This window comes from Myotis nattereri (assembly GCF_964212035.1).
Source record: "Myotis nattereri genome assembly, chromosome: 5".
Taxonomy (NCBI): domain Eukaryota; kingdom Metazoa; phylum Chordata; class Mammalia; order Chiroptera; family Vespertilionidae; genus Myotis; species Myotis nattereri.
The window spans coordinates 103,472,064-103,499,522 of record NC_138080.1 but is presented as its reverse complement, the minus strand read 5'-3'; the positions used below and the strand labels follow the sequence as shown (position 1 = coordinate 103,499,522).

The following is a 27,459-nucleotide window of genomic DNA, read 5'->3' as shown; positions in this document are numbered from 1 at the left end:
GGTCTGCAACAGAGCAGAAGGCATGATGCAAAGGACAGCAGAGCAAGCCGGGAACAGAGAGCTGGGTGGCTTGAGCCACAGGGGCCTGAGTGTGTGTGTGCGTGCACACACACACACACACACACACACAGAAGTGGAAGCAGCAGACATAAGCAGGGCCCACCCAATGTGCCAGCAGCAGACCAAGGTGAGTTCATGGGGCCGTAAAAGCCCCTTCATTGTGGACCTCAAAGAGCACAGGCACCTGGTAAAGGTATCCCCGCCCCTTAAGAAATAAACAGCAAGAAATGTGTAGGATAGCATGGTTGGTAGGCCAAATCTGGGGAATGAATCAAGAAACAGACCTCCCTCTTACTGATTTAAATCTGAGACTCTGAAACCAGCACCCTGTCTCTCTCCTGGGTGAAGACATTTATTATGCCTGTGGAATAAGCACCAGATACTACATGGAGAAGTTTTGTACATGAATCTCATTTCATCATCAAAACACTAAGACCCCGTTGATCCCCATTTATGGATGAGGAAACTGAGGCTCGGAGAGGCTGGGTTTGTAAGCCAGGCACTCACAGGGACAGAAATGTGATCCCTCCAAGGCCTGTCCAATGTGAACACTAACCATCACTGAGCCAACTATTCAACACTAATCATCGCCCCACGCTGCCTCCTATCCCGTAGCCCACGGAACTGCAGTCTCGTTGCTACATGCCAGCAGCAGAAAAAGAGCTAGCCAGTGCCCACAATGCGGATCAGGGACACACAGGCTGCTATTGACGCTGAGTGATTCCACGGCTCAGAAACCCTGGGGATCAGCTCAGCTGGCTGCCTGAGCTTTAGGATAAAAGGCACTGCAAGGAGTTTTGTACAGAAGCTCAATGCCTAGAAGATAATCATTTCAGCTCTTTCTGAGTGTTCCTCGCTCTGCGCCATATCGCCCAGGGGCTCAGTCATTCCAGAAAAGCGTAGTAGATATTGGTCCGATTGATGGCCACCCAACATCTTTGGAACACATTCCTACACTTTAGGAATTTCCCATGTTTGTAAGCTGGCCTCCCTTTGGCAGAAGCTCCAAAGGCTCTGCCAACCTCTGTTGCAGCTACGGCACAGATATGTGCCCCGAGACACCTGTCCCAGACTGGGACTCAGGAGCTAGTGACCCAAGGAGAGGGGCCAGGAAAATCGCTTCCTTTGGCTATGATAGAAATGAATAATCCCCCAAAAGTTCCCATTCTTGTTACCATCTTTTCTTCCTCCCTTACCCAACTACACCCCGGAAACAGACCCAGGAAAACCCCCAGCCCTTGCATGTTCATGTGCGGTGTGTGCAAAGACAGATGGCCAGGGAACAGCCGATGGGAGCTGGACCCGCTGCAGTTATGCACATGAGGAAACAGGACAGAGGAATGGCAGAAAACAAACACAGTACCAGACACAATAAGCCCCCAAAGTGACCACTGTTACATTTTTCCACCAGCTGGCTAATAAATCGCAACGTGTTGAACCTTCTCTTTTCCAGTTTCCTAAATGAAATGCTCTCTGAATATAGGGAAAATCCCTCACTACTTCCCAATGTCCTCAGAATCCACTGGAGGGCAAGCCACTGCTGAAGATTCGAAAATGAACAAGACACAGGGAATCTACCTTCCCTCAGCATGAGGTCCTAGACCAGTGGTTCTCAACCTCCTAATGCCACGACCCTTTAATACAGTTCCTCATGTTGTGGTGACCCCCAACCATAAAATTATTTTCGTTGCTACTTCATAACTGTAGTTTTGCTACTGCTATGAATCGTAATGTAAATATCTGATATGCAGGATGTATTTTCATTGTTACAAATTGAACATAATTAAAGCATAGTGATTAATCACAAAAACAATATGTAATTATATATGTGTTTTCCGATGGTCTTAGGCGACCCCTGTGAAAGGGTCGTTCAACCCCCAAAGGGGTCCAGACCCACAGGTTGAGAACCGCAGACCCTCCCTGCAGATCTACCTAAATATATGTTCATGAAAATGGATCCAAGATTATGCCTCAGTTACCTTAGAGACATCTCTTCTCACCAAATTCCTTCTCGTAGTCCCCCAAATGGACTTCATCCGGCAGGCAGTTCTGAGTGCCAATGGTGTTTTGTATGCTATGCTGGGGATACAGTGAGGGCTAACAGATCACCCACGCCTGAAGAAGCCAAAAGTCACTTCGGTTCCAGCAGCACTGAATTTTCTCTAAGTGAAGAGCTAGGTGCCCTGCGAGATGACGCGCCCTGAGGCAGAGAAGAAAGCAAAGGTAGAAATGCTATGGAGGGAAGAGACAAAAACTAAGAGGGAGAGGACGAAGGGAGGAGGTAGGGGAAGAAGGACAAGGAAACAAATAAACTAAAAGGAAAAGTTGGGCAGAAGATACGATAAATGAAAAGAATTTGTCCTTGTAGATCTGAAGAGCTCACCTGCAAGATGAAATAAGATATCCTTGCCTGTTCATCTAGAAGTACAATGTGTGAGTCTCTGAAATCCTCTAAGAAACTCAACCCTTTGAAAGACCCACAGTTGTCTTCTATTTGGATTTCAAATAATTTACAAGTATCCCTCCAACTTGCAAGAATACCCCTAAGATTTTAATTAATGCACAGTCTCTGCCTTGACACACTGACAAGCTAGAGGAATTGAAACAGATACTTCATTTTTAGAATAACCTAAATGACATATGTTTTGTGACATGGTGCAAAACACTCATCTCTTTCTATTTATTAACTGAAATCTCAAAAAATGTTTTGAGAATCCCAAATGATTACCCATTTCAGATGCCTCGTCGAGTATGATGGCATCATGGCCCATCCATCATCATGATCAAAATGATGATTACAGACTTCTGCTTTCTTTTGTCCAACTAAGCAAGTGCACACCAGACGTGGCTGACCAACCCATGGCTCCAGAGGTGCACATGTGACCACCACTACACAGTCTGCATATTCATTCCCCTGGTCACATGGTTTAAGACCTTAGCACATGACCCATCACAGTTCTTGGCATAGGATTTTGCTGAAACAACAAGGAACCTAGAATTGCTTAAGCCAATACATGAACTTGAGATTTCAAATAGCTTCAACTTTGGAAAACTTGCCTTAGAAAGCAACCAGCCAAAGGAAAGCAGAGCCAAAATCTCGAGAGATAGAGACTACACCAATGACAGTAAGCATCTGGATCCAGCCATGCCTGAGGCTGGCATTTTCAATAATGTAAAATATAATAAAGTCCTATTTCTCCATAAGTCAGTTTGAGTTGAGTGTTCTTCATTTGAACTGTTAAGAATCTGGACAATACATTCCCAGGATGTTTTCCTCTTATATCCCATCACATACAACCAAACTGATCATATGAAACGCTGAAGAGCCTCAAATCACCAATTGTGTTCATTGGATGGAGCATGACTCTACAACATGCTAAGATTTCTTTTATGCCCAAATAAACTTACAAGGAACAATTATTACCTATTCCTAATTCTCTGTGTTGGGTTTTTGATTTGTATTTGATGGAAGGCTGGTGATCATTGTGTAAGAGAGTTTCTCCCGTGGCACAATGTTGTATCCCAGAGGAATTGCAAAGCCAACCAATCACCCTAACAGAGCAAGTACTCACTGAGAAAACAATGTCCTCGACCGAACAATGAACTTGAACACGTATTCCAGAGCTTTGAGGGTTCTGAGGATAGGTTCACATTGCTCCCCTCTGCTGGAGGTATCCAAGTAAGTCTTCAGCACCGTCATCAGTTTCCTGAGTAAGGGATTATATTTTCAACATACGTTGCTTCCCAACCCACGGCATAGTAATTCCTTTGCTCAGTAAATTATAAGGCTTTCAATCAAAGGTTAAAGGTGGTGGAACAGCCAAGCTTACTCATTTACAACCATAAAAATAACTCTGCTTAAAATTACATTTAATACAGAGAGTGAATAATTATTTCCTGCCTCTAAAAAGCCAGCAAAGAAAAAAAAAAAAAAAAACTAGTGAGGAAGGAAAATCTTTTGACTAGAAAAACTAGTCACAATTAGAATATGATTGGGAATAATGGTGGTGATAATGTCTTTTTCAGCTTTTTCTTCCTGCTGAAAATGCTCTTGTTATACCACGGAACTCCCTTGATTAGGAACTTTCCATGTTTCTTCATTTCCGGCAAGGCAGACTTCAAACTACTTGATCTCCTTCCAAGGCCCCTACACAAACCAGCTTCCACCAGCCTCCCAGCATCATCTCCCTTCTGTGACCCTCAGTTGTCTATGCCCAAACTATAGTGATCTACTGAGCATGTGCCTTTCTCCTCTGTAGCCTTTGAATCCCAATGTTTATCGCAAGTAGCTGCTGATAGTTTATGGAAGGGAGGAAGGGAGGGAGGGAGGGAGGGAGGAAGGAAGGAAGGAAGGAAAGAAAGGAAGGCTTCCATGTACTTCTGCCACTGTATTCACCTCAACCGATGGGTTTGCATATTTTTATTTAATCCAAATAACCGAGGCACAAATTGGATTTTCTCAAAAAAGGGAGAACTTACACAGACTAGTGATAAAAGGAAAATACTCAAGTTCCTTGTGCCCTAGGCATCCTGGCAGGGCAAGCAGGAGGCACACAGTCACTTACTTGTAAGCCAAGGTAGCACTGAAATGCTGTTGAATGTAAGCCTCCAGAACGGTGTTGAAATGCTGGAATTTCCGGTCAGCAATGAGTCCAATTATGTAGATCTAAGGCAAAGACAAAGAATCAGTGTTTTCAGGACAGACCTAGGGCAGGAAGCCATAGTCACATGGCATAACCTAACCCCTAGCAAAAATTTTTATCCAGGAATTAGCTCGCTAATATATCTTTAGTCCTTTTCATTAAGGTGGTATCTCTCCTAAAAAGTGTTTCATGCAGTGTGCTACAGAGCATTATAAGATACAAAGGTTTCTTGGTGAGATAAGTTTGGGAAATCTCAGGTTGGCATCCTTAGACTGCCTTCTCTATTGAAGGACTTACCAGAGTCTTTAATATATCTATGTGCATCATGACTCTCCGAGAGGGCCATGCAATGTTCAGCACTTCCCTAAGTGGTTGAACAAAGGATCTTTTTGTCAGAGAATATCTTTCCTTCAAGCTAGCTTTCCAGGCCCTCTTGGGAAGCTCTAAGTCACAGTTGTCTCCAAGCAACCTCTTCATAAACATAAATGTCACTGACATAAGGGATTAACACATTAACACTCTGCTGGTCACTGATATCCCCTAGTTCAAATGTTTCTTATGTTTATTTTGACATGACACTGAGGAACGTGAATTAGGACAGCAAGAGAAGGAAGAGACCATCTGGAAAGAGGGAAAGGAGAAAGATCTGGATGGCATACCCCATGAAAGGTTCTGGGTAGAAAGAGTGAGCGTAGAGACTCTGGTGAGTTGGAGACTATGAAGAAAAAGAAGGGAAAGGACAGTTAAGACACACTGTGGGTCCTTCACAACCTGACCAGAGACCAGCTCCCGGCATTCATGGAAAGCCAACTCGGTTACTCATGGTATCCAGCTTCATGTACTTTCACCCAGTGACACTCTGACATCAACATTGAAGATTCCCCCTTCACGCATTCTGCCCAGGCATCCACTCCAAACTAATGAAAGGGAACAGCAGCTCATTCGTTGGTCTGGTTGCCTCACATGACAATTCCTCCAAAAGAGTCACGAAAAGGGCCACAAGAGCTATATGTGCTAAGGGTTCTCTCAGTGAGACACACATTGATGTCTAAGCCACAAACCCATCCCCTCTCTTACCAAAGCATCAAAGACGAGGATGTCATACTCGTTACTCTGAGAATGCTCCATCATGATGTTGAAGAGGGCATCCAGAGTATCTTGGAGAAACTGGACAAAATAATGAAGGGTGCATTAGGAAAGAGTGCAGGTGACTCAGAAATCCACTTCTCAGTGTAGACCACAGAGACCGAGAGCACACATCCATCATGCGCCATGGTCAAGGGGTCCAAGTTCACATGAACCAGGACTCGGAGCACCCCACCTGTCCACCAACAGAAGCACGGTGAATGAATAAAGGGTGGCATTTTCACACTGCAGAAATAAAGAAACCCACAGTGATAAAAAAAAAAAAAGAGCCAACTACTTCTCCTGAGCATTGTGTGCAGTGAGGTAAGTCAGACACAAACATGTACATTCTGTATTACTCTATTTTTTTGAAATTAAGAATAGACAAAAGTCCATCAATGCTGATGGTAGTCAGCTTAGTGGTTATCCCCGAGTGGGTATTGACTGAGAAGGGTATGAGGGAACCTACCACAATGCTAAAATGTTCTGTATCTTCATCTAGGTAGTGGGTACATAGGTATGTACATGTATAATAATGCATGGAAGGGCAAAAGTAGGTTTACAGTTGTTTGTATAGAAGATACTACACTAATTAATAAATAATAATACAAGAATAAACTGTGTGTTTCACATACTCACAACTGTAAACTTACTTTTGCCCCACCCTATACACTGAATTGTACTTTTAGAATAAGTGCTCTGTACATATTTTATTGTTTATACATTATACTTCAATTAAAAAAAAACTTTAAAAAATAATGCAAAAAGGAGACAGTGGAATTCACTCCCAGATGTCTTCTTTAAGTTGCTCAAAAGTGACAGACCCTATGAAAGGCTGTTTGGGGAACCTCTCTGCCTTTGGTGAACCAGGTAGGCAGGTCAATACCAACCATTTAAAGAACTGATCTGGGCATTCAACCATTTTTCTGCATGTATGGGAAATTAACTAAAATGTGTTACCCCTCCCTCTTAAGGGGTGGGTCAGTATTTCCTAGAGTCCTCAAAACACAGAGCGACTGTATAAAGATGCTGAATCTCGGAGCTTCTAGCTGCACCAAGTTCCTGGTGGAAACAAGATTACCCTCATTGGGACCTCCAGGAAACACTCGCCCCAAGTCATGGTGCCAGAGAGGAGGGTGGCTTTAATTAGACCTGAACTTCAGACGCTATATTCTCCACCACCAGGTAGACACGACAATACAGCTGGTATTTGCATTTTTTCTGCTTGTTTCACTTAAAATGTGAGCCCTGGTGTCCTTCCCATTCTCATGTTTAAAGCATAATGCCCTCCAAGCTGTGGAAACCAAGAGTACTGTGTTATTTCTGACAATAATGTGTAGGTAGCACTAAGAGATCATACTGCTATAGTACTTTATGACAACAAAATTAATAGTTACCTTTTAATGAACTTTGTATATGTCATGTGTTTTCGTTCAGTTATTGGGTACTCTGTGTGAGAGACTGTGCTGAGTAATTTTTAAATATCATCACCTTGAATGCTCACAACAACCCTGAGAAGTATGTCCTATTCATACTATTATCACATGAAGTTGGCAAGCAGGTGAGCTGGGATCTACACCCATACTGATCATTTTCCAGAAACTGAGCACAAAGATACTTTTCTGCAACTTCACATTCAGTGTCATTGGACCAAATCATCCCCAGATGTCCCAGTAACAGGAAAAAGCTGTCCCATCCCCTTCAACACTTTCCTCCCCCCGCCCCCCAAAGCCACTCGTGATTCCCAGCTCTGTTACTAGTGGATGAATACCGACCTTCACCACCTCCTCTCCATCCACAATCTTCAATTTCTCTAAATTCTCCTGCAGTAGTTGAGGCTTCATTCGCCACTTTAGCAAACCCAGCAAGCCCACTAGGACAGAGCGCAGACAGGTACAGTTACCATCGCTGGGTTTGTGCATACATACACATGCCTGGCACAGGCACAGGCACAAGCACACAAATGCACATATGCATGCACACACGCACAGGCATGCACACACAGGCACACACATGCACAAGTGCAGGCACACACAGGCACACATACAGGCACACTTATATGCATGCGCACACGCACATGCATGCACACACCCACACTCACACGCACACACCTACCGTTCTGGGTGAGCTTTGTGGAGCACACTAGGGTGGAAATAGAAAACACATCCCGGGAGCTGACGGAGAGCCCCCCAACACTGCTGGAGCTTCGACTCAGAGTGGCCCCCTTGTTTTCCATGTGGTGCCGATATGAAGGCAGAGTCAGGTAGGCGCTGGCATCCTCCATCTTCTTGCTGTCCCCCTGGAAACAGCACCTTGTTTACTTCCCCGAGCCAAGGGTAGACACCCAACATACTGAGCTTGCAGTGGCCACATCACACATTGTAAAGTGGGGAAGGTCGGAAATCATGGGGAAGCCATCGGAGAAGTAATGACCACCTGCTGGTAGAGCAGCTTCTCCACAAACAGGCAGGAACCCAGGTTACATTCATGGAAAAGGGGTTGATCAGCCAGTTAGAGACTCTGTGGACTTCATTAAGGGCAAAAGGAAATGGAAAATTTCCCAGATAGGACATTTGCATTCATCCTAATTTTTTTGAGATCTTAATATACATGTGCCCCAGCAAGATAAGGAATCAGCCTGAAGAAGTTGATATTAGCAAAGGCCCTAGAGTCTGAAAGTCCGGAGATCTAGGCCCTGTCCTACCACTCACAGGTCTGTGTCCTGTTGGATACATCCCTTGATCTCTCTGTGTCACATTTCTCACGATGAACCTGAGGATTCATCATGTTACCTGCTTCCTAGACATTTCAAGCAGACTAAATGGCAGTAATGCACAGAGCACACTCAGAGTGATACATGCGTGAGCCCTTGGCATGTGAAATGAAAGAGTAGATGGGAGCATAACGAGCATTAGAATTCATGGAGCCTTATTCTGAACTAAATGTCACACTGAGTGCTTTATGTGCCTTAGTCCATTTCATTTAAGCTTCACAACAATCGTAACTGTCGATTACAATTACCCTCATTATATTATCCTCATTTTACAGGTGAGGAGACCGAGGTTTAAGCAAGGTGGGTAATTTTAAAACTGACCGCAATTGGGACTCTACCCCCAGTGAGTCTGCAATCTGTTGAGAAAGAATGGCTTTTATGCCAAGAGCTACCTTGATATGACCCAGATGACAATGCAGAGGCTGCACAGAAGGAGTGGGGTCGTTTTTTGGGAAAAGTCAGAGAGACTCAGAGAAGAGGATCATGTCATAAAGCCTTGATGAAGCTGTATTTGCCATGCGGACCTCAGACAAAAGAGCAAAGTCAGCCTCCAACGTTGAGAAAGCCAAGCGCAAGGGTCTGATGCCTATGCCCACCTCCTGGCCTTGCTGTTTCGCAGCCACAACGTTGCCTACAGCCAGGAGCTAGCAGGCAGAGGCACCAGCTGTCACAGGGGTCACAGGGAAGCATGCAATACAATCAAGGCAATGCCTCCCACTTCTCCAAAACCGCCTAAGTCTCGCGATGCAAACGCAACAATGGCTGACATCTGTACCCTTCACACACGCCCTTTCACAAGGGTCATCTCACGGACTCATCACAAATATCACCATCACCACCGAAGAAAAGGAACCTGACACTCAGGGAGACATGTGAGATGAGTTCAGATTTGGTCAGCAGCGGGATCGGGACCCCAAATCCTACTATTCCCCAACTAGCTCCAGGGAGGCATCTGTCCAATGTCTACACATCCCACAGGTCCTTTCAGAGCCCACATTTTGCATATATTGAGTGTTCCATGTACCCACCATTGTCATATTTCTATAAACTGTTTCATGTACACCTCTCAGTTATTCACTGAGGGCTCATACATGAGGAAACAGAGGCCCAGAGAAGTTAGCCTCTGTACAAGGCCACACAGCTGGTAAGCCGTGGTGTGTGTGCTCCTGGGGTCCCTGTAGTTAACCACGAATCCATCCCACCTTGTCCTCTTTGCTTCCTGCAGGCCCCTCACTGCAGAGTGGGTTCCAACTCACTGTACCTTTAGGACAACCAGGTCATGGTATCCGTCCTGCAGAGTGGTCCCATCTTCCTTCATCAGCTTCACGTAGGACATGGCGAAGTTCTTTTCTCCTTTATCTTTAGCTGGAAGTGGCATTGTGAGGTCAGGGACGAGGAGGACACATGGGCCACCCGGCTATCCCCCTCCTCTCGCCCCAGATGCCACTTGGTTGGTACTCACATTCCAGAGATGACCGATGTCGAAACATGAATCGCAGATGGATCCTCTGCATGTCTTCGATGGGGACAGCCACCTCCACAGGCAGAAACCAGAGCTCAGGAGACCATGCGTTACACGGCCCTCCCCACTCCCCCAACCCCCAAAGGGCAGCCTGGCCATTTACTGGAGAGCCCTGCATGTTGATTTATTACCACCCACCCATCAAGCCTGATGAACCGTAAATAAATTACGTAAGGACTAGCTATGAAGAGAAAATAAAGTACCAAATGTAATCCATTTGGCAAATTGCAATCCCAGCCAATGAAAAGAGATCTGTAAATTATAGTGAGGGGAAATGAATCTCCCCAAATTGATATAAAAGTCACATAACTTCAGCCCAGGGTTTGATGTGCTGCAAACTGCACACCACACACTTTCCTGGCTCACCACTGGAGTTTGGGCAATGGCAGCAGGGCTTAGCAAATTAGCAATAGTCGTTAGGGGGTATGCTTGAGGACCCCCATTTATGAAAATTAATAAAAATGCTGGAATCCAATAACATTTGAGTAAATCTCCCACAAAGCCTACAGCTCTCTCTGTAATGTGCAATTCAGGCCTCGGCAGAGAAGCTCAGCGAGCTGTGAGAAACCACTTTGGTGTTTAAAAAGGGGCACGTTTACATTGTACAGAAGACTATTAAAACCCAAACAGATGCATACTTTGGGGCGCTTTCTGCTCCAGAAAATGAACATGGAGCCTGCAGAGGTCCCCATTTGGGTGTTTCAGACAGGACACAAGACCTGAGGGCCTCATGGGCAGCTGCAATCCACTCCATTCTCTCCTGCACGCTGAGTGGTTACTATAAGCTACAATCATGTGAGGCCCTGGCTGTGCTCGTTTAAGTCCCTGCAATTCAAAGAGCCTGTGGCCCCCATGGGGCGGCGCCTAGTTATACCAGATGACCTGCCCAGCTTTGGGGTCAAAAGCTATTGAACCAGGGGGGTGTCTGACTGTGCACAAAGTTTACAAGGACCAACAAGGAGGTATAACTGGGGTGCAAGAGAACACAGAGAAGAGGACACCCCCCGCCCTGGTTCGATAGCTTGTGACCCCAAAGCTGGGCAGGTCATCATTTTTAAGAAAGTGAGTACAGGGAGACCCACTGAGGGGAACAGGAATACAGGTGACCAGGCAAGGACCTCAGGGTCTGCGTAGCTACCTCTGAAACTTGAGTCATGTGAACGTCTGAGTTTGGGTTCAGAGCACAGGGGAAGTCAAACCTGGTGCTCATTACAGGCAGAGCTATTTGAAGCTGGGCCCAGGCTTCCCTGTTCTCTGAATGAATTCCCAACTCTTCCTCCAGTGCTTGGCTTTCCCTTCTGCTCAGTGTGACAATCTAGGAATGCGAATATCTGTGATTAATGCCGCTTCCCTCTGAGGCCCCTCCCAGCAGGTTATCGTTCAGGTGTTACGTGGTCTTGTGTAGCCTCACAAGCTCTGTCACTCCTCACTGCTCATGTCCCGACACAGCTTGGTGGGCTGGGTACCACCCACGAAAGGACCATCTGACAACTGCACGGTGGCCACGCCCTCGGCCCGCGGAGAGAGAGCAAGAGAACCAGAGTGCTCACCCACGGGCCCGCCATTTCCACAGCCCGGTGCGCCACGGACACCTGTGGGGTATTGCTCCAGGTCCCAGGGAGGTGCCTCTGAGCCCCAGGTACGTATTTGCTGCTATTATTATAATGTATTATTATTATTACCTTGACTGTTTCCATCCACCGTGGCTGTTTGACTTGATAGTACACTACGGACCGATATTCACTCATAGGCTTGTCCCCTGCTCCCACGCAGATTGCATTCTGACCGAAGAGGGGGAAAACAGAGAGAGAGAGAATTCTACAGAAGTGCCCTTTTCTGGGCTTGGGTAATTTTGGTCCCAAGGCCGAGGCTGGCCTTAGGACCTGGGAAAACCCTGCTTCTCCCAGCCCTCCTACCAGGTACCCACATGGCCTTCTACATTACAGATGTATATGCATGTCCCCAGGCCCGAGGGTGACAGCTGCTTAACTGCAGAAATCCTATTACTTGCATTCTGGAGACCGCAGGAGCGCGCCAGGGCGGACGCAGCGGCCCTACTGCAAATGGTGACCGGTCCCAGAGTCCCTGCTCACTGCCAGTCTGATTAATCCTATTTGCTTCCTGAGTCTGACTGTGCACAAAGTTTACAAACAGGCTCCCATTAGTCAGGCAGTCGCTGTGCTGATGGATTTCTGATGCTATCACACCAAAGTGCCTACGGGAGCTGGGAAGGGGGAGGGAGGAGCTCAGGCTTCAGACAGACAGAGGCATAGGGGGCTGAGGCAGCCCATGGTTAGGAAGCATCTTCCAGGTACCAGGCCCCTCCTGAGCTCTGGGTTATGGGAATAAGATATTAAAGCTGACATGAGGGTTCTGTTCAATGGAGGGATCATTAGATGGGCGGACATATCACTAAGCAATGCAATGTGATGACAGACACATGTATTTGCACAGAGAAGAGGCATTTGAGTTCCAGCTGAGGACTCAGGAAGGATCTTGAAGAAAAATTCCTAGGCTCTGAGCAGAAATGCACAAGGATGTTCTGAGCAGAGTGAGGACAGAGCAAGCATACCTGTGTAGGCTATTTATTCCTTGCCATAAAGTCACCTCCAAGTAACAGGGATCACCTATCCTTTTTAAAAAAAAATTCTCACTCAAGGATATCATTGATCTTTAGAGAGAAAGTAGAAGGGAGGGAGGAGGGGGAGAGAGAGAAACATAGATGTGAGAGAGAACATCAACTAGTTTCCTCCTGCACATGCCCCAACCGCGGCTCGGGGCCGAACCTGCAACCGAGGTACATGCCCTTAACCAGAATAAAACCTGAGCCAAACCAACAAGGGCAACAGGAATTACCTCTTTATGGAGTATTCCAACCCCTGATTCTCTCTCTCTGTTCATTCTACTTATTTGGCCACCAAACAGATCTGAGCCAGGATCACCCAGAAGGGGCCTAAGTGGGGTTCTTATACAAGAGCAGCAGATTTTAACCTCGAGTCTATAGAGACTCAGGGATGTGAGGATTGGGTTTGCAGCTCCAAACCCCCAAATTGCAAAACCATGTGCCTCTGGGCATTTGTATCGTCAGAGAGTCCAGGCCTCTCACCAGATTCTCCAATAGATCCTTGGCACCAAACCCGCCTCCCAGGACTGAATGACCCACCTGGCCGCGTGTGGGCCCTGGGACCCCTGGTGAACAAGTTCATCTGTGGGAAGGAGAACCCCGCCCCTCTTGTGGCAGAGCGCCCACTTTACTTCTGAGCCACAGGGAAAGGAGGAGCTCAGTTTAATATTGACGGGTTGTACTTGCAGCCAAACTGAGTCTATTTCAAAGTAAGGATATAGTGTCCTTTCAAAACTGGTCTCTAAAGACAAAAACAAGAGCCTAGAAGGTTTGGCTCCATGGATAGAGTGTCGGCCCGAGGACAGAAGGATCCTGGATTCAGTTCTGATCGAGGGCACATACCTTGGTTGCAGGCTCGATCCCAGGCCTTGGTCAGGGCAAATGCTGAAGGCAACCCAATCAATGTGTCTCTGTCACATCGATGTTTCTCTCTGTGTGTCTCTCCCCTTCCCTTCCACTCTCTCTAAAATCAGTGGAAAAATATCCTCAGGTGAGGATTAACAATAAATAAATAATGAATAAATAAATAAATAAATAAATAAATAAATAAATAAATAAATCACAAGGAGAACCAGAGAACTGGAAATAAAGAAAGACACACATCTCTTCTACTTCTCACAGGGAGGAAGCCTTTCAGAAATTATCGGGGCAATAAACTAAAAACATGCTTCCAAGCTCTTTCTAACCCTTCAAAGAGTGCATTTTGTCTAGCATTGTGCTAAGTCCTTTCCATACCTGACCGCACTTATTTTCATCTTCATAACCACCTCTGATGATTACCATCATTATCCCCATTTCACAACTGAATAAACTAAAGCCCTGAGAGGTTAAGTCACTTGCCCACAAGTAGCAGAGCTGGACTACATCTCAGACCCTCTACTCTTTGTCCAGTGTTCCTTCTAGAACAAACCAGATGCTTTCCAGCCACCCAAGATTTATATTTGGTGACATTTATGGGCTTCGAGTTTCTGTAGCTCCAGTGAATTCCATCTAGCTCATAAAATCTAAAGATACACATCTATCTCTGGTGAAAGTAGAATTGCTGTATGGCAGGCAATGGAATCCCACAAAACTGTCCTGATGATGAAAAAAAATTTTTTTTAAATTTTATGTATTGATTTTTTTAGAGAGAGAGAGAGGAAGAGAGAGAGAGAGATTGCTTTGTTGTACTACTTACTTATACATTCATTGGTTGATTCTTGTATGTGTCCTGACTGGGATCTAACCCGCAGCCAACATTCTAAACAGCTGAGCTACCCAGCCAGTGCCTCAGATGATGAAAACTTTTGATTGCCTAAGGCTGGACAAAAGTCTCAGTATTCTTCTGAGAAAGGCCTAAGACCCTCAACCCTTCAGAGATAAATTGGACATTGCCAAATGTGTCTAGAGAGCATCGTGATCGGGACTGAGCCCAGTTTTAGGGAAAATATAGATTTGTATATCTCTCAAGTAAGCCTGTTCAATAATTTTCCCCGTTGCCTACCCCCGGGACCCCAGCTAACAGTCAGGAGGCTCTGCTGACTCTGTCAGCTGAGCACATCTGAGCAGGAATCAGGAAGCTGGAGGCTTTAAGGCTGAGTTGGCCTTGGCAGGCACACTTCAGCAGGAGGGATCTCAGGCTCATAACACAGGCCCTATTTACCTTGCAGGAATCACCTGAGGAACAAATGTCACCATGGATGGGAACACGCCAGAAAGTGTGCCACACCTACGAAGCCACCTCACGGGGAGATGCCTATGAGCATCCACCAGGTGGGAGTGAAGCCTGCAGATCAGATCGCTCTACCTTTCCAGGAAAGATGGCCAACGGTAATGAACACCTATTATGTAGATTACCTCACTTGATAGTCACAAGAATAAGGTGCCACTGCTGGCCTCATTTGCAGGCAGAGAATCTTAGGTACAGAGAGATCATGTAACTTGTTCAAGGTCATCCTGCTACTCTGAGCTGAGCTGGACTTTGAGCCTGGCTACCTGGCCCCAGAAGGCATAGTCTTAACCACGACACCACACTGCCCCCCTTGCCCTACCTCCCACCTTAAGCTGGTCAGAAGGGCAGAGGTTTCTCAACCTGGCATCTGAGCCTTTTTCTGATTCTCCTTAGACTTGCTTCAGGCATCCACATTGGATTGCCCACTTGAACCCCTGGATTCATGCCCAGGGCTTCACCCTGTAGCAGGTCTGCCTTCTCTTAATGTTTTCCTTTCTGCTACCGAGTGCTGCATACCAGGTACCTTACACGTACCATTTTGTTTAACCTGAAATCTGACGAGAAGGATTATTATTCCTCTTTTATAGACAAATAAACCTGCCCAAGATCACACAGCTGACAGGAGAGGCTTGGATCTGAACTCTGAATGTTTGAGCCCAGAGCTCACCTCATTAGCTTCTCTCCTAGGGCCCTTTCTGAGCGAGGTCGTTGAGACCCCAAAGTGAGCCAATGACCAATGTACCCCACTGTCCTCTGGCCCCGCTCCGCCAAGGGCCTGGTGCCCCTGGAGCAGGAGGAGAAGTCGATATCCCTAAGGGGGCCCGTTCCCACAGGAGCCCACCAGCGTCAGACAGGAGTGTTTGAGTGAGCCGCCTGGCACTTCATTAGGCAGTCATATTTATTTCTGCAAAGAGAGAAAGGCAAGCCTCCCACAGGCTTCCATAGTAATTTTCAATAGTCAGTCAACTGAACTCCCCCATAACTCCCCTGGTAGATGAAACTGCAAATTATCACCACAACCCACAGCTGCCTCTCCACCTCAGCCCCAGCATGCGTGCTCCCATATTCATCTGTGAGAAATGCGTCTATGCCGCCTGGTGGGGTATGACTTGAAAAGGTAGCAGAGATGGAAGCAAGAATGGTTCAGAAACAAGGTAAGACACCTGCTTTTCTGTTAACTGCTTCTTCTAATTTGTCATTTGGCAGGATTGGCGGCAAGGGTATCAATGGTTTAAAAACTGAAGCCGAGGTTAAAAAGTTCCCCAACAGGTAGCTGGGTAAAAATAACTTCAAAGCAGTGGTCTGTACGTTCAGGGAAATGCAAATTCCCTTTCACATAAAAACCTTCCACTCTTCCTTTATGTTCCTTTCGGCAACATGTCTCTCACTTACTTTATTTTTCAGCAAAGTTTCAGAATCCAAAAAAATAAAATGAGTTAAATGCCTGTATTTTGCTCAATTAAATATTAATTAACAGAGCCAGTCTTTATGAACAAAAATGCAATTGTGGGGATTTCCTTAAAGTTAAAATAGATTTTGGTAGAATTAGTTACTAGCCTCATGTTAAAATGAGAAATGACTTGGGTAATTTTTTATATGGCTAGACGTCACAGTGAAGTGTTTAAGAGGGCCAGAAACCTGGAATGAATCAAAATCCCCCTCTGCCTCAAACTCACCTCATGACCTTGGGAGAGCTGTTTAGTTTCCCGCTCTGTAAAGATGGGGTAATGACGGCAATGCATCATGCTTACCGGGGTAACTGGCACGTTGCAATGGCTCTGTAATGCTAGTTACTCTTAGGTAGAGGAAGGCAAGATCTGCCTGAGCTCAGGGCCCAGGCGAGAGCAGATGACTTATCGACACTCGCACCACATCCCACTGTGCTGTCTGATCACCTACTGCGGCCTGAGAGGAGCATTTGCCCATGCTGCCACTTCCGCTGAGAGCAATTTTATTTTCAGCGAAGTGTTCCGAAAGGAGAAATTGAGACGCAAGACCCTCCCACACACCGGTCACAGCTGCTGACAACCTTAGAGGAAATGTAAGTAAATAGATGTAAACACACATGACAAATATTGTAGAGGACATATGCTGTCTAAATATTTATAGCAACGTGCTTTGCATTCTTGCATACACTCGGCCAGCCCTCTGGAGACCAATTTACTAATGAGGCTTTCCACCAGAATCTGGCTGAGCGCTGGGAATTTAGAGCAAGTGTTGGGTTGTCTGTGTTGAGCACATCCTGAGTCTCCACCAGCCTAAGGCTCTGTATTGATTTTTTTTTTTTTTTTTGCCATGAATTTTGCCTGAATAAACCAGCTCATGTTTCAATGAGAACAACATTTTAACTGCAAGGGCTAACCTATGGAGTGAGGCCAAGCAAAAAGAAAAAGAAAGAACTAGCAGTCATGAAAGGAGAGGAACAGGCATTGAAGAGCTGCTTTGGTGTAAAGAAATAACAACACCAGGTCTTATGATGGGCTACTGTGCTAACCGAGCTCTAAGGTGTAGGTCACATTACTCAACACCATCCTGAAGGCAGCTGGCATTTAGAGAGCAGAATCAGGGGTGGGAAATGCAAATCTTTACTAGCAGAGGCCCCCAAAGGGGGCCTTGTCACCCAGAGCGACAGCAGGAGTCCTTACAGACAACGTTTTGCCATCCTCCGCGCACACACACATGATCACTTCCATGTTCCTCTGTGTGGTCTTGTTGTACTTGTCAAAGTCGCCTTGTAGGAGAGTGATGTAGATGTCGTTTCTGACATCCCCTGAGGCAGAGGGAGAGAGAGAGACAAGAGTTGGAGTCTGTGCAGCTGGAGGGCTGCTGATTAGAGAGGAGAACAGGGGGAGTGAGCGAAAGTGCCCCGCCTTCATGTCCATTAATGAAATTAAAATCAGAACTGCTTGGAAAGGCATTTTACCTCATCGAGGAGGTGGGAGCAATAGGTAACAAGGGGATGGAGGAACACTAGGAAATCAGTTGCAAAGTGTGTGTGTGGGGGGGGGTGGGGGGGGTAGGATCGTCAAAACTGGCCATGTATTTCTCTCCATTGAAATCATTTAATTTTCATCCTCTAGTGACACCTTCTGGGAAGGCAAAGGAAAGCTCCAATTGAACTGATCCAGGCCCATTAGTAGCTACCGTGGACACTCACTGATCTTTTACACTGTGGAAGCGGAGGATTGCTCGTGTGCCCAAGGAACCCAGGGTCAGGGATGAGGAGCAAAGGGTCTTCGGGGATGGGGGCAAGAATAATTGAAGGGGAATCACAAGAAACTGAGGTCTCAGGTAAAGCAGGCATGAAGGAATGACAATACAGGCCCCAGTGGCTATGAAAGGTAGGGGGGAAGTCAATGAGAACAGTCGTGGACACAAGGTTTAGGACAAAAAGGGAACTTTCCAAAGACTCTCATGTAACCTCAGTTATCTTCCTTTTATGACAGACACATTGGGAAAATTTTCATAGTAGTGGTTACTTCTGGAGACAAAGATTTGAGGGAGCTTTTAATGTTTCACTTTATACCTTTTAAAGCTATTTGAACATTTTACAACAGGCATGAAGTCCTTTGGTAATAAAAAAATAGTTTAAAATTTGAAGGGAATGAATATTCTCCCCAAAAGAATGGACTTATTCTATATGTAGTAAAATAGAAAAGATGTCCATGCTAAATAGTTAAGCGGTGAAGCAAGTAACTTTATATATAAAGAATATGAAGTAATGGCGTATAAAGCATATAAAGGACAGCCCCACTTGTGGGGAGAAAGTGCATGTGTATATGTATGTGTTTGTGTTTAGTAAGTGAATGCGTAGACTTCTGTAGATACAAAAATTGTTTTCAGTGGTGGCCTTCAGGAAAATTTAGAAAAAAGCAGTAGAAAAGGAAGGAGTTGATTTTGTAAAAAGAAAGGATTCAACCAGCCGGACCCCCACCCACCCCGGGGAAAGGCCAGACCTGGCATGATGATCTCGGGGAAGCCCAGCTTCCTGGCCACCACGGTCGTCCTGTCCACCAGGTGGGGGTAGTCCTTGCGGATCTGAATTATGTCCCCCACGAGCATCTTCATGGTCACCCAGAGGCCTGGAAGGATGAAGAGCCAATTTCTTCAAGGTGTTCTCTCAGTCTCACCCTCTCCGCCCCCCCCCCCCCCCCAGCTCTCCCTGGGTCTCCTTCTGAAAGAGAACACTGGAAGCAAGCATCTGGAAGCAGACATCAGGAACCAGGCATCTCTAGGTCTGAATCCCACCGGTTACTTCTAGCAACATCAATGCCTGTCAAATGGCCCCACCTTCTCTAAGCCCAGTCTTCATAAAGGACATGATACCGTCTTCCTCACAGAACTGTGGGAAGGGCTAGATAAAATAAGGAAACATGTTCAAGTGCCTGACATATAGGAGGTAGCCAGGACATAGGAGTCCCTCTCTTCCTATGGGCACTGGGACATGGCTCCCAGCTTCAGGAGATGTGGTTCCCACCTCTGTGGGTCACACGCCCCCATTCTTCGCAATGGTGTGTCTGGAAGGAAGGCTGTCTTTCCCAAGGCTCAGAGTTTTGACCTGTTTGTTGAAGCATCAGAGGCTCCCAAGCCGGAGTCAGGCCCAGTCCACTTGGCAAATTGGCACTGTACCTTGCCCTCCGCTGTCTCCCTTGCAGGTCGTGACTTTGCCCAACAGACTGTGCAGGAAGTCATTCTCTGCTGTCACCCTGCAAAGGAAAAGAGCACACACACTCACAGGAGGCCCTCGTGCAGTCCCTGATGCGAAAGGGTGTGGCTTAATGGAATGGAGAGAAGTGGGAAATCTCTCACGGGTGGAAAGGAATGAAGTGCTGCTTTTCTTCGTCACTTTCTGCTTTCCCCTTGACGATGTCTGTTATATCCATAACTAGAAAAAGAAGAGAAATGAACAGTGTAAGTCCTCCTGCACCCAGGAAGGGATGACAATTGGACGAGACTGTAGGGCAGAAGAAGGCTGGGGCAGGAAAGTCTAAGAGGGCAAGCCAGCATCGGACAATACACAGACATGCTCATAACATGTAGCACCTGGCCAACCTCTGGGCAAAGGGGGCTGGGCATCAGCAAGCCAGGGAACCATCCGGGAGAACGTGGGTTAGCAGAGCCAAGAAGAAAGGGTCGGGGTAGTGACTGTGGAATGAAGCACTTGGTTTTGGATTTGACGTGTATGTATTGCACGTCTACTGTGCCTACAAAACCTGAGAGTGGTGACTCGCTATGGGATCTGAGAATCAAATGAGATCTATTCACCCTCTTTTCATAAACATGCTCACAGCACAGACACATAACTGTCGGAGCTCTGAACCCTGTGATTCCAGAGGGGTCCTGGATCCTCAGAAACTTCTTAACTCAGTCACTAAAGGTCTACAAAACCAAGGTGAAGAGCTCCGGCATTGGAGCAGGGACATAGAAGTGATGGGGGTGAGAGAAGGCACTAAAAAAAGCTGGTCAGGTAGAGCGAAAATCCTAGTAACATGACATACCCCCAACACAGCAGGCCCTGGGCAGGGAGCCCCTAAAATTTCTTAAGTAATAATTAATCAGTGACTAAATCTAGCTCAAGAGGTGAGTTAAGGAGCCAAGAAAAGGCAGGGAAGTGTTATTTGAACCTGGCCAACATTTACTCTCTCTGATTAATACACCCCCATGGTCCATTCTCCGTGAGCAGGGTTTGGGTGGAGCAATCTCCCTCTGGCTCCAGATTTGTTCATATGACCTGGGCGATCAGAGGACCACACACCCCTGGTCAGGGTAGATACTCTGGGGATGACCAGATGACTGTGTTTAAGCTCCAGGGATTTCTGCTGAAACTAATAGGGAAGAGGTGCCTCTTGCCCCTGGATTGCTAAGCTGGTAGGATGCAAGCTTGGAACACTAGCCAACATTTTGGAAAATAATTGGAAAGCCATCTTCAGAATAAGAGGACATGGGAGCCAAGAGATAGAGAGATGTCAGTTCATTTGAGTTCCTGGATCCAGCTATGCCTGAAGCAATCTATCTCTGAACCTTTCAGTTACACCAGAATGTTGTCACCTGAAACTGAAAGAGTGGTCAGGCCACAGCAGAGGGCAAAGGCACATTTTGAGGTGAGGTGGAAGGTCCCTCATGCCTTAGCAGGAACACTGTGATGTCAGGGGTGAGGGGCCTTCCCTCACCCCCTCACATAAAATCAGAGCATTTTAAAGCAGATCATGCACCAACCAGATCCATGTCTCTCGTTTTTCAGATGATGAAACTAAGAGGAAAATGCTTGCCCAAAATCAACTAGTTAGCTAGCAACACTGCCAGGTTAAAAAAAAAAAAACAGCTTAGAATAGGCTAACTTGTTCCACTCCACCACTCTATAAGCAGTGTAGGGGACAAGTTGAGAGCCAGCTGGTTTGTGATTACTGAAGATCAGAGTATTTGGAAATGAGGAACCAGAAACCCTGGGTTTTAATGTGGTACACAGAGATTATAAATGGTACATAATTAGAAATTTATATTCTAATCAAAAGAAATGGCATATCCAATTACTGTTTCCACAGGTATTTAAATTGCCTTTTAAGAAAAAAATATGCTTTAGTTATAATAAAGTGGGCTAATTAAAAGAAAATACGTTAGGTAAATAATAGTACAAGTGATAGTCAAATATAACAAAAACCACACAAGTGGGACAAGAATACTGAAGTCTGGGACCCGAGAGAGCAAAGGCTGGGGATGGTGGGAAAGGGACCTTGTTCTCGGCAGCCTCCGGGGCCACACGGACTCTCCAATCATCCACTCCCACCTGCAATCACACAGGTGGTGGGTGATTCACTCCTTGTAACTGCATTTCCCATCCTGAGTTGTTGTTTTTTCAATGATTTGCTCTTTATCATTAGATCCCACCCGTGGTGTTCTTCCTTTTTCTCTTTGCTGGGGAGCCCCGGTGCCCACTGCTCAGACTGCGCCCTGCTCCAGACACGAGGATCCCATTATCATTGCCTGCATCATAAACCTGGACTTAGCCACTAATGCTTTTTATTTAGCCACCAGAAATGTAAGTATGAGGGGCTGTCTGGCATAACATTTTTTTCGGGCGGGGTGGGGAGAGGTCAAGGAGGAAAGGGAAGAGAATCCCCCTAAAACACAGCCACATACAATGTGCACTCCAGTGAGAGTGAATGGCGTGTCGTGTGTCATTACCTGCCACCCCAAAGGGCCGCCTCAGTCCCTGTGTGCACTTCTTCGTATTAGTGTCCTTCAGATCCATCTTCCCAACTCGGACTATTTGACAAATCAAGTAAATTTTATCTCTGTTGAGGTCTTTGTTTCCAAGATCCTGTGGGGCAGGAAATGAGAACAATTACACATCATGGGCCTAATGGGAAAAAGGAGAAAGGGAAACCAAGTAACAGTAAGTCCTTGAGGACGAGTTTAGCACTTAGTATTCATGGAATAATCATACAACTGGTGCTGCTAAAGGCAGAAAACCAAGCTAGCACATCCATTTCACAGATGAGAAAGGTGAGTGTTGGGAAGGAAACTGGGTGACAGAACTCAGGTGCCCAGTCCACCTCAATCTGACAGAAAGAGAAATCTAGAGGTATAATATTGGCTATACAGGTAGAATTCCCTGTATCCTAGCTGGTGGCCCCCCAAAACAGCATTTGCTACAAATGACTCTATCCATTTCATCATAGCTAAGCACCTCTCAAGAAAAAGGCAAAAAGAAGAGGGAGAAACCCTAAGTTCCCATTTCCTGACACCTAATGTATATATCACTCAGGGTTGGGTTGTCGTGACACTAAACAACCTCAATATCTCAGAGCTTATAACACAACAGAAGTTTCCTTCTGGCTCCAGCAATAGGTCCACTGCAGATGGGCGGGTCTCCACTCCATTCACTTCTTCACTCTGGGCCCCTGGCTGATGGATGACCTCATCACAAAGGTGCTCCCACCCCTCAGCAGAGGGAAGGAAACATGGCAAATCACGTACTGGCACTTAAGGCTTCCACCAGGACAGATGCACACCACTTCAGCCTTCATTTCATTGGCGAAAGCGAGGTGTGTGAGCACGCCACCTTCAAGGGGGACAGGGACGTGCACTCACTCGGTGTCCAGAAGAAGGAGACCAAATCACCCACACCAGTGTCGCATGTACGTGCTAAATGTCGCATGTCATCCTCTTAACTGATCCTTGACAATTTTCAGAAGTAGATGCTATTATTGTACTTCAATTTTATAGTTGGGGAAACCGAGACACAAAGAAGATAAGGAACTTCCCCAAGGTCATACCCTTAGTCCTTGGAGACACTGTCCAATCACTCTGACTTAAAAGTCCATAAGCCTAACTTCCACAATACATCTTCTCACCATCAGACTGGCATGCAAGAGGAAACCCAACCTGGACCACCTCAGCATCTGACTGATGGGCTCAAAACTAAAAGCTCCAGTGATCCTGGGACCCCCTTCCAGCTGGAGTCAGCTGGAGAAGGAACATCAAGGGATGTTGTGGGCATCAGAGCAGAGAACCCTGGGCAAGGCCTAACTAGGAAATAGCTGCTTGTCCTCCAAGCTAAGCCACATGCAGGCATACGGTATAGCCTGCCAACTCACATCGGAGCCAGGGCTCGGGCAAAGCAGCCATCCCCAGCCTCTCACTGTGGCTGGTGTAGGAGGAAAATGAGGGAGGGTACAAAGTCTCTGGGAACAGGATATGGCCCCAACGTGGTCCACCCCTTTCTGCTTGGAGGCCGTGATGGTTAATGTAATGCATCCACTTGGCTAGGCTATGGTGCCTAGTTGCCAGGTCAAACGTGCCAGGAGCCGGTCCATGCTTGCTGTCTCAAGGGACCTGGCATATATGGCATACTGTTCTTAACATGTTTGTTCACCTTCTTGGCACTATGTGTTTTAACCAAGGTCTCTGAGAAAGGTTGTTTCCCCAGGTAGGGATTTTCCCCTGAAGTTAGGGAGGGAAGAAAACCTCTCAACTAGTGCCAGGCGGGTAATTAATCACTTTAACTACGAACAATCATGCTTAAGCTACATAATCTTTACTCCCTGGAATGGAGATAAGAAACGCCCTAACCCTTGGAATAGAGATTGATAGGATTGGAATCAACTGGTATAAATACAGATGTAAGAAGACAGAACTAAGAAGACGGAACCAGGAGGCACAGAACCTACACAGAACGTTCTCTAGAGACAGAAGAACTTCGCTGGAGAGAACATGGCAAAAGATCCTGGACAGAAACTGGCCTCAGAACCTAGAGACAGAAACTAGCGAGAGAACATGGCAAAAGATCCTGGACTGAACCTGACTACAGAAATTGGCAAGAGAACCTGACTAGAACCTGGTGACTGAACCTGGCTGGAGAACCTGGACAGAACCTGGCTGGAGAACCTAGCGAGGGAACATGGCTACAGAACCTGGCTGGAGAACCTGGAGAACCTAGCAAGAGACCATGGACACAGAACCTGGCTGGAGATCCTAAACAGAACTTCGCTGGAGATCCAGACCAGAACTTTGCTGGAGATCCTGGCTAGGCTGCTGATCAACTGAACACTGTCTCCGTGTCATTCCTTCTTTGCCGACTCCGTCTACGCCTTTGGGAACCCCTGGACCTGCTGGGGTTGGACCCCGGCACAAACGCTAGTGTAGACATTGACTGTGACAGCATTTTGTACGTCTCTTTAGCTGCTACCAACAGTTGACTTTAGGTAACAAAGATTACCTTCCATAATGTACTTGGGTCTCATCTAATCAGTTGAAGCCCTTAAGAACAACAACTGAGGTTTCCCAGAGAAGTAGAAATCCTGCCTGAGTTTCCAGCCAGCTGGCCAGACTTGCAGATTTCAAATTTGCCAGCCCCCATAATGGGGTGAGCCAAATCCTTAAAATGCATCTATCTGCCCACATATGTCCTATTGGTTCAGTTTCTTCGCAGAAAGCTGACCTATACAGGGGCTGTTCTTGCACCAGCTGGAGGCATGGACATCTGCTTTCTCATTCCCCAAAGCCTCCAGGCTGGGCAGGGAGGGAGGGAAAGAGGGAAGGAGGAGGCTTTCAGCCGGAGGATGACCCTACACTCATTTGCATTCCCTGCCTTGCCCCATAGGTGACTGAGGTTGAGATCCCAATTATCTCATGTACAGATGGTTGGACAGCCTCTTCCCTGGCCTGCCTGACCCCTTTCTCCAGTCCACCCTGAAATCCCCTACAAGCCCAGATTTAGAAGCCACATTTATTATTTCATTTCTCTCCCCTCAACTCTGTTAACAGTTCCCTAGGTCCTACCCTATTAGAGCTAATCTTCCCTGGCTGACACGAAAAGTCCTAGACATAATATGTTTCCAGCCGGTCTACCCAACCGATTCCCCACTATTCTCTGCAGGTAAGTGCTCTATTTTTGTCACAAAGATTTCTTTATTGCTCCACAAACACACAATGCTTGTTTTCAACCCTGGGTCTTTCTTCCTAAGCCGTCCCCACCACCGCCTCAAATGCTTACAGCTTATTCCTCTATAGAGCTAAAGCCTTTCCATCCTCAAAGGCTCAAGTCTTGCTTCATTTATAATGACCTTCATTCCTAATTACTTCTCTTCTTCCACTGTGATTTTTCAAAGCTTTGAATCGGTATCTTTCAGAGCTACAGAGGCCCCGGCACCTGAACGGTTTCTTCCTTGATGTTAGGGCTAAATTATTACCCCCTCCCCCATTTTATATGTTGGAGTCCTAAGCCCACAATACCCAGAACATGACTGTGTTTGGAAACAGATGATTAATTCACCCCAATAAATTTAATTTTAGAAATAAGTACTTAAAAAAAGAGATGATTACGCTAATCTGAGGTTATTAGGGTGGGCCCTATTCCAATATGTCCTTCTAAGAAGAGGAGATTAGGACACAGGGAGTAGATGGCCATCTGCAAGCAAGGAGAGAGGCCTCCGCAGGAATCAACCCTGCAGACATCTTGATCTTGGACTTCCATCCTCCAGAGCTGAGAAAATAAGTTTCTGTTATTTAAGCCATCCCGTCTGTCCTTTGTAATGGCAGCTCTGGCAACTAATGCACTAGATCAGCGGTTCTCAACCTGTGGGCCGCGACCCCTTTGGTGGTCAAACGACCCTTTCACAGGGGTCACCTAAGAGCATCCTGAATATCAGATATTTACATTATGATTCATAACAGTAGCAACATTACAGTTATGAAGGAGCAACGAAAATAATTTTATGGTTGGGTCACAACATGAGGAACTGTATTTAAAGGGCCAGAAGGTTGAGAACCACTGCACTAGATAAACCTATAAGGTTCCTAGATAAGCCTCCATCCCACCCCCTCTTCCCTTCACTCACACGAAGGAAGGCCCCAGATTTCTAAGAGCTGTCTCATCAGAGACCCTTGGCACTAGAGAATCTTGATATGCTATGCAAGCACAGCAAAAGGCCTGAGCACAGGTTATTCTCTAAGGGCGCGTAAACAAACGGGCAACCCTCACTCAGAACTGTTACAGTCTGTGGTGTCTCCCCATCATTTCACTTTGGCCTGAAAAACTCAGATGTGTCGGGGAAGCTGAAGCAGGGCAACGAAACTTAAAATCATGTCACCTGATTTAATAATTATTGTTCAGTCTTATTTCCTACGTGTTAGCAGTGACTCCAAAACTGGGCAAGGTCTTAGGGAACCTCATGGTCTATGCCTACATGTCTTATTGGTTCAGTTTCTCCTTCTAAGAGGCCAAGGGGCGGGGGGAGGGGAGGTAAATGCTTGTAAAGCAGAGGGGAATTCCACCATCAGCCAAACCCACGTGCCAGCTCCTCAAGCTCTGCCCCCAAAGAGGAAACTAGAAAGAGCTAACATCCAGGACAAGATAAATAAGGCCAGTGAGACACATGCCTGCCAAGTCTTATCTCATCTCTAACTTAAACATCACCTAGATGCCCAACTGAAAGTAACTCCCAGTCAAACACCATCACGTCACCCTGTTTGAATTATCTCCATTGCATAGATTGCTTCTGACATTTCTCTTGTTTGTTTGCTTGCTTGTTTACTTACTTATTTTCTGAATTATTCCCATCACATCACAAGAGCAGGGGCCTATCAGCTTATTCAGGGCTGGGTCCCCAGCAACTAGCACAGTCCTTACACACAGCGGATACTCACTAAATAGCCCTTGAATCAATGAGAAGCTAGAGCCCTGGCTGGTAGTTAGAGTGTCAGCCTGAGGGCACAAGGGTCTCGGGTTTGATTTCCGGTCAAGGGCATGTACCTTGGTTGCAGGCTTGAGACCCAGCTCCAGTAGGAGTGCCTGCAAGAGGCAACCAATTGATACGTCTCTCTCACATCGATGTTTCTCTCTTTCTCTCTCTCCCCCTAATCCCTCCCCTCCACACTCCCCCCCCCAAAAAAAAAAAAAATCAATGAAAAATATATCCTTGGGTAAAAAAAGAAAGAAGCTAGAGCACTATGACCTTGCTTGCCCTGAAATGAAGACTCCCATCATTTCAAGAGAGGGAG

At 46.3% G+C, this 27,459-nt stretch overlaps 1 protein-coding gene across 2 annotated transcripts in view; it reads right to left on the bottom strand.

Annotated features, from left to right (window-relative positions):
* DOCK2 (dedicator of cytokinesis 2) overlaps window positions 1-27,459 on the bottom strand; it is a 374,023-nt gene that overhangs the window by 300,334 nt on the left and 46,230 nt on the right. For both annotated transcript variants that reach the window (XM_081091711.1, XM_081091712.1), the window contains exons 10-22: window positions 22,141-22,276; window positions 19,768-19,843; window positions 19,588-19,664; window positions 18,915-19,040; window positions 17,604-17,728; window positions 11,806-11,904; window positions 10,064-10,136; window positions 9,863-9,966; window positions 7,944-8,127; window positions 7,604-7,701; window positions 5,781-5,870; window positions 4,626-4,726; window positions 3,633-3,767 (exon numbers count right to left, since the gene is read on the bottom strand). In XM_081091711.1, the coding sequence (XP_080947837.1) occupies window positions 3,633-3,767; window positions 4,626-4,726; window positions 5,781-5,870; window positions 7,604-7,701; window positions 7,944-8,127; window positions 9,863-9,966; window positions 10,064-10,136; window positions 11,806-11,904; window positions 17,604-17,728; window positions 18,915-19,040; window positions 19,588-19,664; window positions 19,768-19,843; window positions 22,141-22,276 (1,424 nt within the window). The remainder of the gene's footprint in view (window positions 1-3,632; window positions 3,768-4,625; window positions 4,727-5,780; window positions 5,871-7,603; window positions 7,702-7,943; window positions 8,128-9,862; window positions 9,967-10,063; window positions 10,137-11,805; window positions 11,905-17,603; window positions 17,729-18,914; window positions 19,041-19,587; window positions 19,665-19,767; window positions 19,844-22,140; window positions 22,277-27,459) is intronic.